The sequence below is a fragment of the Giraffa tippelskirchi genome, chromosome 4 (assembly GCF_054371585.1).
Source record: "Giraffa tippelskirchi isolate mGirTip1 chromosome 4, T2T-mGirTip1v1.2.pri, whole genome shotgun sequence".
NCBI lineage: Eukaryota > Metazoa > Chordata > Mammalia > Artiodactyla > Giraffidae > Giraffa > Giraffa tippelskirchi.
Genome location: NC_137278.1, coordinates 112,723,971 through 112,736,887, shown reverse-complemented (window position 1 = coordinate 112,736,887; position 12,917 = coordinate 112,723,971). Strand labels below are relative to the sequence as shown.

Genomic DNA, 12,917 nt, shown 5'->3' with positions numbered 1-12,917 from the left:
TGATTTTACACTGTGACTAATCTTAGACCACCATAAATTAGAAGTTTGCAACAGCTATAAAACTGCTTCCACTCTGAACAACGAATCTCTAATTCTTACTAGGGTCTCATCTACAAACAATTCATGTGAACCCAGATAAAAGCAAATTATTTACCTCATAAAAATTGTAATCATAAATACAGTTACATATTAGATCTGAAAATTAATTTCAAAGACAAATTATTTAAATATTTTGAAGCAGCAATTAACACTCATATTTCACATGAATGACTCTCCTTAGCTGAAAACACTTTTACATTTACTGTGGAGAAAATATCTATACTTTTACCTGATGGAAATGTGGACATAATATATCAGAGTAGAGTAAAACCCTTATGAAAAATCATGAATTTCATGAGAACACAATTCATTTCTTTTACAAAAATCTGAGTGCCTAGAATGCCCATGTCTCTCTGCTCTGAACTGTTAGTAAAACAAAGACAAGTAAGACAGTCTCCACAAGCAAAGGGTATACATATACAGTGGAAAAGGATGGTTCTCAAATTTCAGCACTGTCTCACCCACCTATCTTGTTTAAATGAAGATTTGTGAGTTTTATTTTCTAAACTCTGATCCCATAGGTCTAGAGTAGGGGCCTCAGGGATGTACAGGTATGTTCTGATGCAGGGAGTTGGAAGTCCTAACTTTGAGAAACATTGTCTTTAGTGACAAGGGAGTACAGAATACTTGGTACAATATGTCTAATATCTGCCTAATTCATTAGTTTAGAATTCTGGCAACCTCCATTCATGTGGTCTTTTAATCCTGAGTTAAAATCTAATTCAAATCTTTAATTAAAGGATTTTTTTTTTTTTTTACAAAGACCCATCCTTAAGTTCAGGTGGCTCTACATCAAGTGTACATACTTTGATTATGTGTCTCTTTTCTACTCGTTGAACTTCTGTTTCATTTCTGACTGCGCAGCCACCTTGAGTACTAGTGGGATTAATAATAATGAGTCCTCTGTCTTGTTTTCTGAGTCTTAAACCTCTCATTTATCTCAGAATTTCTGTCCTGTCTTTTGTTGCCCTTTCTCTAAGACTCAGCTCCCACCCAATTATCAGGACCATTTTACCTGGTACTAGACCACCCTGGTGGAGACCACCTGCCTGGATATGAACATATTTCCTTCTCTCAGACTCTGTACAGTGATGATCTGCTGCCCACCCACTGAGGAAACACCTGCCACCCCTTTCTGGATCTCTCTGACACTGTTTGCCTGTCCTCTCTGCTACATATCACCTGCCATCAAAATTCCTAGGTCATCTAGTCCAGTCATTCCCAAAATTTATAGAGAGTCATCAGAGAGATGCTTAAAAGTATAGATTGTTAGGCTTCGCCTCTTGGGAGATTCAGCCAAGTCTAGGGTGCAGTCCAGGAATCTGTAGTTTTAATGCTTAGCATATCATTAAAGATTTGTACACAAGAGTAAGTAAAACTTCTGGAGTATTCTGGGCCATCTCTTACGCACATCAACTTTCATTATCACCTCTGTGCTTCAGATACTTAAATCTGCACATTTAATTCTTATCCTTTAGGAAATAAAATTCAACAGCTAACACATAAAGGTTCTAAATTGTATGTTAGAGCCAATTCAATCAAAGTAAGCGGGTGGAAAGATGGTACTGATGGGCAGGCTGGATAAGTATGGGTGATAAGGCCACTTTAGGGTATTATTATAGGAAGCAGCAAGTCTGAAATTAAATGGGGACAGTCAGGTTGAAGAAGAAGAGGCAAATGGCAGAGATTGAATTGATAGGCCCTGATTATATGTAGGAGAGGTGGGAGGAAGAATCACATGAAAATATGAGGCTTTGTCCCCAACTGATTATAAAGAACAGGTACAGAAAAGTGAGGAAGAAAAGGAGAATTCACATTACATCAATTCCACTTTGAATATAGTTAGGGTTGATATACCAATCAGGTCCTCAGTTGAAATTTTCTAAAATTTGTGGGATTGTTGGTATGTGTGTATGCACACAAAAGAGTGAGAAATAAAATAAAGTGTATGAGAAAGTAGATTAAATTGATGGAGCTATGTTTTAGAGGAGACATGAGTTTGAAACAAAAATGAGTAGTTAGATTCCTGAAAACAGAAAGGTAATGACATCCCTGAGGGAGGATATTTTGAGATATAAATAAAGATATGGGTAAATTTTGAAGGAAAATGAATCAATAACTTTGATGCTATTAGTAAAATGAATAAGAACATCAAAGATGGATGATTGTGGGGGTAGATTATGTTCTGAGTAAGAGCAGAATTTTCCGATGGAAAATTGATGAAGTGTAAATAAGGGATGTACACGGTATAGAAGATTGTAGGGCAGTTGGGAGAGTTAGAAAATAGCTAAACAAGGTAGAACCATTTACATTTTTCTCCAGCACTGTTCATCAGCCAGCATCTAGTGAAAACAAACAGTGAGATCCATTCAGAGTAGGGAATCTCCTGGAAGATGAGTCACAATGACATATTTTGAGATGCATCCATTCCAGATGAACAGGGAAAACCCCGAAGTCTCAAGAAATGTTGCCTTAGAAGGCTGAGAAGAAAAGAATGCTGACCTGGATGCTGAAATCAGAGAGAAGGCACACTGTGTCCTGAAGCTCTGTGGTGTATAGCCTCAAAGACAGAAAAGTAGAGAAAACTGGGTGATGCTGATTTCAAAAGGAGGAAAAGGCTAAAAGATGTTTCCAAGATAAGGATCTAGATGTGCCAGAGGTAAACAATTATGTCAACCCCCACAGTCCCCACTAGGGAGGACCTCCAGGGAAGTGGTATTACCAGGAAGGAATCAGGTTTTGATTGATATGAAGAAGTATAATAATTAGAGATGGTAGAAGATGAAAGAGGTTGTGATAAAGGATGGATCACTGTTAGGGAGGGTGAGAGTTTTCTTCTTTGAAGACTAGAGCTTAGTGACCTAGGTATCTTTATCCCAATAATATAAAGATGAAGGCTGTTATAAAGAGAAGGAAATAGAAAAAAGTGAGCTGACACTGCAACTATGGAATTCAGGGAAGCATTAAGAATGCCACAAAAATCAATTTTAAAAAGATATTATATATTTATCCCCTATTTTAAATTATGATAAGACATAATTCAATGTTTGATGTTTATATAATACGAAATACACACTTGTAAAACACAAAAGATTTTCTCTTTTTTCCTCCTTTCAATCTCCCATTGCTGTGGCGGTAGTTCAATGTACCACGCAGCTTGTCCTTACGTAACATGTGGGATAAAAAAGTATGTGTTCTATTTTTTAATATTTCTTATATAGTTTGGGGCAAATATGCTCCAAAGATTACAAATGTTATGACAAATGTAAAACACAGACCAGGAACAGTTATGTGTTTCAGGTTAGTTCCCTTTTTCAGGTAAATGACTGGCTTCAGGTCAATTACCTGTTACACATTAGTTACCTGTCTCAGGTAGCGTGCTGATGTTGCAGGTCATTTCATTACCTTCACCAGCTGAGGTTGAAGCTCTTATTTCAAAGACATAAGAGGTATTGGCAAGAAGTTTCATGAATGTATACATGTGATCTTGGGGAGAGATGTTTGTAGCATTCCTTTCAACTGTTACCGTATAATGTGTAATTATTCCGTTTGCTTTTTTGGGTGGATCCCACTTCACTGAAGCTGACTGCCAGCTAGTTGCCATACACTGTATGTTCTGTACAACATCTGGAACTTAAGAGATAAGCAAATGCCCAAAGTTAAAATTTATACACATGTAACAGATAAATGATTTAATTATGCGATTGCTAGATAAAATCATGTTTAGGAGTAGAGACAGAATAAAAATGTAACATATCAACCTTTCAAGTGTGTTAGCCGCTCAGTCATGTCCAACTCTTTGCAACCCTATTGACTGTGGCCCACCAGGCTCCCCTGTCCATGGATTGCTCCACGCAAGAATAATGGAGTGGGTAGCCATTCCCTTCTCCAGGGGATCTTCCCCACCCAGGGATCAAACCCAGGTCTCCCACATTGCAGGCAGATTCTTTACCATCTGAGCCTTTGAACATGTGCTCAGAAACTTCTTAACATGGACTGAATCAAATGGCCCATTTTCTATGTAACCATGTTAATCCTTACAATACTGAATCCACCACTGAATATTCTCCTAGACCCAACATCAACACAGCCTCAAATACTCAGAAGCAACTGGGTAGCTAGCTTCAAGTTCAGGCAGTGGTTGAAGCCTGCCCTATTCATCTTTTAATGGGAAGGAGCAGTCTTAGCCATACTTGATGATGGAACTTTCTAATGCAAAATATCCCAGGTGGCTTAGTGGGTAGAGAATCTGCCTGCAAGGCAGGAAACGTGAATTCCATCCCTGGGTCGGGAAGATCCCCTGCAGAAGGAAATGGCAACCTACTGCAGTATTCTTGCCATGGGAAAATCCCACAGACAGCGGGGTCTGGCAGGCTATAGTCCATAGGGTCGCAAAGAGTCAGACATGACTGAACGATTAAGCAAGCACACATATAGATGCAGGTGCCTCACCAATGTGGCCTAACAGTACTAGAAAACATGTAACTAAATTTGGGATTTTGCTTATATATTCAGATGACTTTTGTAAAAATCGTGAAGACCTGATCCCTCAATACTTAAAAAAAAAAGACTGAAGATGGAAACCAGTCCCAGTTTTTGATTCAGTCCCAGTTTTTTCTAGAACTTCTCTGAGTTTACTTGGAAGTAGCTGCTATAGTTGGCAGATCTGGTTAAAGAGAAATACCCCAGGCCCACCAAAGTGACCCTGAGAGTTGGTACTTCTAGGGAAATATCTGATTATCTAAATGTCCCCTCATGTTAGCATAGCTTATCTTGTTACAATACAAAGAGGATGCTGTAAAGAAAATTTGCATATTGTCAATTTGTGGATTACAAACAACAAGCAGTAAAAAGAAAAAGCCTGTCATTATGGGGAAGCATAGTTATTTAAAGAATACTCAAGTCATATTTGACTTGCCTACAGTTTTCTCCTCTGGCCTAAATTTCTGTCTTTTCAAATCCTTCATCCTCTGTAAGATAAAGACATCAGAACTAAAGGAGAAAAATTTAGGGGTGTGTGTGGCATTTAAAAAGATGATTCCTCTGTTGATCCAAGGTTCTGGCAGTTAAATATGTTTATTTGCTTTCTTATTTTCAAAAACATATACCATTATTTTCAAAAGTAAATGAACAAGAGACAGTTGATAATGTGCTTAAGTTTAGATTATAAACCTAGATTTTGTGAACATCCATTTTACTGACTCTGTAAACCCAAAAACAATTAATTAACCAGCAGATACTACAACACTTCAAGTAGAAAATTTTATTTAACCAATCAGGGCACAGGGTTTTATGGAATTATTTTATTTCACTGGTAAAATATATTTATAGGTTTATAGAACACTGTCTGTAAGATTAGCCTTAATTTTTATCAATGTAATATGCATGTAAATGGTTTAAATGTTTCATTTTTTCTTTATGGGTTTAGCATTTTTCCATAGTATCACTAATTTATGGTACACATTTCCTACAATCATGTCCACTTTTCACTAGACGTCAGAGGCTGATGTTCCAGTTCAGTTTTTTCACTAATTTTCTCAGCCCTTTTAGTCTCATCTGCCTGAATCATGGCTTCTTCATCTGAATTATAGGAACAGGGCAACAGTAATATTTTTTGAGTATTTATGTGTCCAACACTCTAATAAATGCTTTATATGGATCTTTTCAAACATTTTTTCATAACAGTCTATGGGTGGCTACTGCTAAAATATGCTTCTTTTTGGTTAAAGATACAGAGGCTCAGAAGAGTCATGTGCCTTTGCCAAGGTTTTACTAGTAAGTCGCAGAGCTTGGATTCAAATCCAGACACTGATTTCAGAGTGTGCACTTTTATCCACTATAAATACTATTTACTAAGCATGTCTTAGGGGCATGCCATGAAAAAAAAGTATCAGGTATTCACAAATTAATGTGAAATGATTATCAGTGAGTGGTCTACAATTTCAATTTAGGGATTCACTAAATGCATCCAGACCTACAGAGACGAAATGACTAGCACAGAATCAAGTGCTTATTCAATTTAAAAAAAAAAAAGAGTGAGGAAGAGATGCTTTTAAAAAACATGTGCTTCTAGTTGAAAGAAGGAAAAGTATTAAATCTTTAAATCAGTTCTATATGAAAACTATTCAACACATAAAATTGAGCTATCGCAGGTCAGTGACACACAGGTAAGTTGTTTAATTAGACCAATGGTATTTCATAGTCTTCATAGTCCCCACCACATGTCACAGATGAACTATGGAGAAATACAAGCTTACATACTGACTAGTGCTCTTCAAATGTCACAATATACATTATTGTATATATTGTGACAACATATTGCACAATATACAAAAAAATCATAGATATTTTTCATGAAAATATGAATCAACCAGTTAAAAGTGATTAATGGCTTTTCTCTTTTTTTTTCCCCAGCAATCTCAGGTAGTACTAGGGATTAGGTAATTTTCATATATATCTAGTAGTGTACTTTGCTCCTAAACTAGTCTTTTATTTCAACTTCCTTGGTCCAAAATGAAAAAAAAAGGTATAAATATATATTTGATTGCAGACAACAAGATCCAGTCTAGCCTGAAAGTACTAAAATTCAACTTCTTTGAATGAACAATTAAATATTGATACTTAGTCACGTAAACTGAGAAAGGAAAGGGAAAAGTGTTAAATACAAAATAAAACATTTTAGGATCCAAAAACCATGTCTAACCTGATTCTTGGGTTGTGAATTTTACTATGTTACTAAATTGATTGCCATTTCCAACTTTTGTAAAGGCAGTTATGCTGATGGAATAGGTGCTGACTGGTTCCAGTCCAACAAGCTTGGCTTCAGTTTGAAAACCTGAAATATTCTGAAAAGCAGGAAAAAAAAATTCTTAGTCACAATGCATCATCAAAAAACTTGTTTATAATTGGAAGAAATATTTTTAATACATAAAAATTATGTCTTCTATGTTTAACCTATGATTTAATAAGCATGGGTATTTTTAATTAAAAATTTAAAAATTAACCAGTTTTTGTGTGTGTCCCAGGGTATGCTCAGCTGACGGCACAAGGATGAACTGGACACCTATCAACACTGAAGAATATCATACTTGCCATTGGTTTTTAAAGCTGAAGTGTTTTGTTTTTATTTTGTCTCTGATTTTTACTTAGAATTACATATGATTACTTCCTTTAAATTTGCTGAAATTAAAGTCCTCAATTGGAATCCAACTTATGAACAGTCAGTGGTACTTTATTTTTCTTGAATTCATCAAAATTCATCTTTTAGTTCTCAGTAACATTCCGTTTGTAAATTAATTTATTCATCAGCTATTATATGCTAGGTGCTGGGAATACAGCAGTGTATGAGACAGAACCTCTGCCCCTATGAAGCTAAGCTTCATAAATTATGAGTTTTTCCCAGACAATTCCTAAATTTCTAATGTTATGCAATCTCCTAGGAAAATGAAAAAACGAACAAAACAATTATCACAGATGTACAAAAAAGGATATGGTTTCTCACAGAAAATTTTACCGTCAAATACAAAGACTTCATTCAAAGAGAATTGTCCTAACAGAGAGAGCACTTAAGATTAATAGTTATCCTATGGGGGAAAAAAGACAACCTCTTATGTGGTATAATTTTAAGAATACTGTATTATATCTGATCCAAAATATAAGCCACTTTGACTTATACATTAAAAATTTCAGTGGCAGAAATTTAGCAAGAATACTAACTCTCAGGGCACTCATAGTTAGAATTATATTTTAAGCTAATCTCTTACAAGTTATTGATATCCCTTATGAATTCACTGTATTGTACAATTTTCTTTCATTCTTTCTTAATTACTATTTACAAAGCACATGATTAGATAACCAGGAGATTATAAAGATATATAAGACATGGTCCCTGTCATCCAAGAACTGTTATATTCATTAGAAAAAGCTACCAACAACTCTATACGGAGAAAAAATTAAACACAAGCAGATAAATTTTGACTTGGGTTAGGAAGGGTGAGTACTCAGAGAAATGACTGAACTCAAGATATTACAATAAAAAGTGTGAGTAGCTTATGGGTAGTAGACAAAGTAAGCTGTAAAAGGGAGACATGGGTAAGGAATATTTTCAAACATATTTTTAGCAGAACTTTTTACTAAATAATTTCTTTCAGTATGTGTGAGTGACCTGACTGGGATGGCAGGAACATTTGGAGTGGTCCAAGAATTACTATGCCTCCACAGACACACATGTCATTGGAAAGGTAAGAGAGAAAAGAAAGAAAAGAAACTGACAGTTGGGACACAGAGGTAGCTGAAAACAGAGGAAAACAGGACAACACACTCAGAAAGAAAGCCACACAGTGGGAGGAAAGCAGATAAACTAGATATGGAGAAAGGAAAGAAGATAACATAAGGATACGTACAAAGGAATCTGAAAGAAACTAAGGCTATAGATGTAAAAAGGAATAACTGAAAGCAGTAGTGGATTTTAAAGGAAAACTACTCTTTCCACCTCAAAAAGCATATATTTAATACTTTATGGTATGAATATTATGTTTATAATATAAAAATGCTTATAGTGAAATTTCAATGGCAGCATTTCTATTGAGAAAATAGATGTCTAAAAATCTTAGACTATAACTTATTTTCATATTCAGGTAAAGAAGTACTGTTATTTCAGATTTAGTGTTATTACAATGCTGAATGAAATTCATTCTTTTGTAAACTATGGCAAAAAGAACAATAGGTAACATGTTTTTCACATACTGGGGATTGTTTTAAATGTTTTATATAGATTTTCCTCTTACAGGCTTCATTTTTTAATAGCTGCATCTTTACAAATCCCATTTTGCACTTGAGGAAACTGAGTCATGAGAAGTTAACCAACTGCCCCAAGGCAGCACAGTAAGTCTTGAAGGCGGGGTTCCAACCATTTGGAAATTATTGCAAATTATTCCAACCAATAATTTGATGCCAGAGTCCTTAGTTCATGACTGTGCTAATGGTGTTGATGGTAGACATCTCTGTTCTGAGGGAAAGATCACACATATACATCCATGCTTCAATATTCATAAGTGTTTATCCTAGGAATGGCCACATTCCATATTATTTAAAGATAATAAAAATCATTATTCCTTATGCTACAGCGTTACTCACTGCTTTTGATTTTTTTTATTATTCACGTTGTAAGCTACACATGCTATAAAAATAATTTACCATTTATTACCATGTAATAAATTATAATGCATATAACACTGGGACAATGTTTACGCAGAGTTTTTGCATGCTCCATGCTGTAACTGAAAAGCATTCCAGTACTTCATATGCCTTTGGGGAAAAAAATAAGAACACTTTCTCAAATAAATGCTAGTCTATTGCAATATAGTTTGGCAATTAAGTGCTATAAATCATACAGGAATATTTGAGATCCTTTGTTACATTAGTTCTTTGGGTATTTTTCACTGATTCTGAAGCCTAAAAATGTAGGAGTAAAAGGGCGTTTAGAATGGAAACTAATTAGCATTGAAGGAAAAAGAATAATGATATATCTTAAAAGACCAATTAGTGTGAAATTATACTATATCTGGGAAGGTTACTAGAAGTCCGGGATAAACACATCTCTGAAAAGGTTAAAAATATTCACTTGATACTTCTTTTAACACTTTGTCGTTTTCCCTCAGTTATGGTTGCATTTTCCACAGTTTCAGTTACCTGCAGTCAAGCTCAACTCAAGATACTAAATGGAAAATTTGAGAGACAGACAATTTATAACTTTTACATTGTGAGCTGGTCCAAGTTGTGTGATGCAATCTCCAGGCATCCTGCTTCCTCTTGCCCTGGGTGTGAATTATCCCTGTGTCCAGTGTTTCCTGCCCGCTGGTCCACAGGCTTTTTGGTTATCAGATCAACTGTGGGATAGCACAGTCTTATATTCAATACACCCTTATTTTACTTAATATGGCCCCAAAGTACAAGAGTAGTGATGCTGGCAATTCAGAGATGCCAAAGAGAAGCCGTAAAGTGCTTCCTTTAAGTGAAAAGATGAAAGTTCTCGACTTAATAAGGAAAGAAAAAATTGTATGCTGAGGCTGCCAAGATCTGTGGTAAAAACGAAGCTTCTGTGAAATGCTGTGAATCGGGGAAGGGAAAAAATTATACAAGTTTTGCTGCTGTATCTCAAACTGAAAAAGCTGTGGCCACAGTGTATGATAAATGCTTAGTTAAGATGGAAAAGGTGTTAAATTTGTACAAGAAGATGTTTTGAGAAATAGAGACAACATTCATCTAACTCTTATTACAGTTTATTATAATTTTTTAAATTTTGTTGTTAGTTATGGTTGTTAATCTCTTACTGTGCCTAACTTATAAAGTAAACTTTATGACAGGTATGGATGTATAAGAAAAAAACAGTACATATAGGTTTAGTACTATCTTTGGTTTCAGACATGCACTGGGGGTCTTGGAATGTAACCCTTGCAGCTTAGGGGGATGACTGTAGAAATATATTACACTTAAGACAATAACAGGTTTTAAATAGTCTGAAAAAATTTACGGTATACTTTTGCAGCATTAACAAAATGGTGTAATTATTTCTTAACTTGCAGATACCTAGAACTTTTAAATTCTAAATTAGAACACTCTACAAAGTACTTTATTTCCATATTTGACACACGTTTGCTGTGTTTTTCTCAAGCATCCTTAAATTGTGGGAAACCAAATAGAATTTTTTTTTTTTAAAGATGGCTTTTGTGTTATTTAAAATAGTCCATTTCCCCCCACATGTCAAAATATTTTACTTGAATTTCTAAGTTTTTGAAATAAACATATAGTGTTTATCAACCTACCTTATAAAATATAGTATCAGTTTCATGTTCATGAATTTTTAAACTATATATTTTAACAATACCGCCTGGAACAGGACTTGGACTCCATTTCAGCCATACAAGGTCTGAAGTGTAGTTGACTAAAGTCAAATTTTGAGGAGGTGCTAAAGGCACTGCAGGAAAACACATTACAAAACTTACATTCATAACATTTTTAGCAGAAAAATATCATTGTGACTCTAGCTTCTGGAAGACACTAGTTAAGAAAGATTTATAAACTGATCGTGTTTTAATTGCAGAAATAAAGAACATAGGTAGTGATGCTTTGTACTTGGAATTCAGAAGTTCCAAAGTAGCTTTAAACAGAACAATTTGTTCTGAAACTCAAATTTAAAATGTTCAGCAAAGCAGATGAATAGTTGTCAGCCTATTACAAATAGACAATCAAATATCCTTTCATTTTCCATGCTTTTCCTTAAAAAGAGAGAGCAAGGGCTGCAACAGTAAAATCATTGGAAGAAACACGGATTCGGGCTTACCTGACTCATCTGTGTAAAAGAAAAGAACACTGGAAGGACCGAGTCCTTTTATAGTTCTTGCTGCAGCAAAAAAGCTATATAATGTAAATGGTGAAAGCTCTTCCAGTATTACATAGTTATCAGAAGTAACAAAAGAATAGTTCTCACTTGGTCCTTGTAAAGTTAAATCATAACTTATTATTGCACCATTTGGTTTTACTGGGGGATCCCATGATAAAAGAACTGAGGTAGAGGAAAGGTTTTTAAAAGTGTTGATTATTGGTGAAGTTTCTGGGACTATAAAAGAAAAAAAGAATATTAAATGAAACAAAAGTGAATTAGTATCAAAAAGAAGAGACTTCAATAATAATGGGACTTAATTTTATCAACAAGTAATTATTTTAAGAAACTCTAAACCTTATTGTGTTTATTGAAAGGCTAATTATTTAAGAACAAACAGAATCTATGTAGTGATAAAAATAATGTTTTCTAGCAGAAAGCAGTATAAATAAGAGAACATCAACAATCTGCGTAATAGGCAATAAAAGGGTCCAGCCTACCATCTTCTTCAGTTCTGATGTGTAGTTGGGCAGTATATGTATCAGAGAATCCTTTTTCTGTTGATGGAGTGACTTTTAATATATAGTCAGTATATTTTTCCAGATTATCAAAATACATGCTTTTCTCATATGTGACTAGAGGTGGTCTCACGTGGCGAGGAGTCTGCTGTGAGCTCAAAGAAACATAGTAGAAGACTAGACCATTTGGTTGAGACGGAGGGCCCCAGCTTACATTTATTGCAGTTGACGAAATGGACTCGTAAGTCAGGTTTCCAACAACTCCTTCAGGTACTATGATAGGTAATGTGCAAAATATAAAAATCATCAGTCACCCGAGGTAAAATTTAAGTAAATTCACAAACCAGAGACTCATTGTTGAAAGGGTGACTACTACATCACCAGCTTCTTCTACATTGTTTAGATCCACACGTGGCAACATCATCTACTACAAAATACCTTCTAAATAATTACATTAAAATTATGTTCAAATCATTCAAGATAAACCTTGTCATCTCTAATATGTGTGAATTGTTTTATACAATACTCTCTTGGCTTTTCTTTCCTACAAAATGGGTATTATGAGCCTGTGTAGATTTTGAGTATGTGATGGAAATTATGTGTATGAGACTGAGTGTGCAACTATGTATATACATGTATACTCAGATTTTTAATTTCTTTCTTCTGGAGATTATCCTTATTGTATGTATGAAGTCACCCAGGACCTCTCACCAGGAATATGCACAGGGTTTATTATTCATGGTGCTATAATATTGACTGATAAAACATTACAGGTTGGTGAAAATCTTGGGAGAGATCTGCATTTAAAGGATGCCTGAAATGATGTTGACCACATACTGCTCTAAACATTTTAGCTAAAACTCCCCAAACTTATATACTTTGCATATTCTCTCATAGCTACGCTGCTGATCAGTGAGTAA

At 34.9% G+C, this 12,917-nt stretch overlaps 1 protein-coding gene across 2 annotated transcripts in view; it reads right to left on the bottom strand.

Moving 5' to 3' along the window:
* PTPRQ (protein tyrosine phosphatase receptor type Q) overlaps positions 1 to 12,917 on the bottom strand; it is a 242,572-nt gene that overhangs the window by 135,402 nt on the left and 94,253 nt on the right. For both annotated transcript variants that reach the window (XM_081597131.1, XM_081597130.1), the window contains exons 21-25: positions 11,980 to 12,270; positions 11,441 to 11,716; positions 10,923 to 11,074; positions 6,803 to 6,944; positions 3,463 to 3,732 (exon numbers count right to left, since the gene is read on the bottom strand). In XM_081597131.1, coding sequence (XP_081453257.1) covers positions 3,463 to 3,732; positions 6,803 to 6,944; positions 10,923 to 11,074; positions 11,441 to 11,716; positions 11,980 to 12,270 — 1,131 coding nt within the window. The remainder of the gene's footprint in view (positions 1 to 3,462; positions 3,733 to 6,802; positions 6,945 to 10,922; positions 11,075 to 11,440; positions 11,717 to 11,979; positions 12,271 to 12,917) is intronic.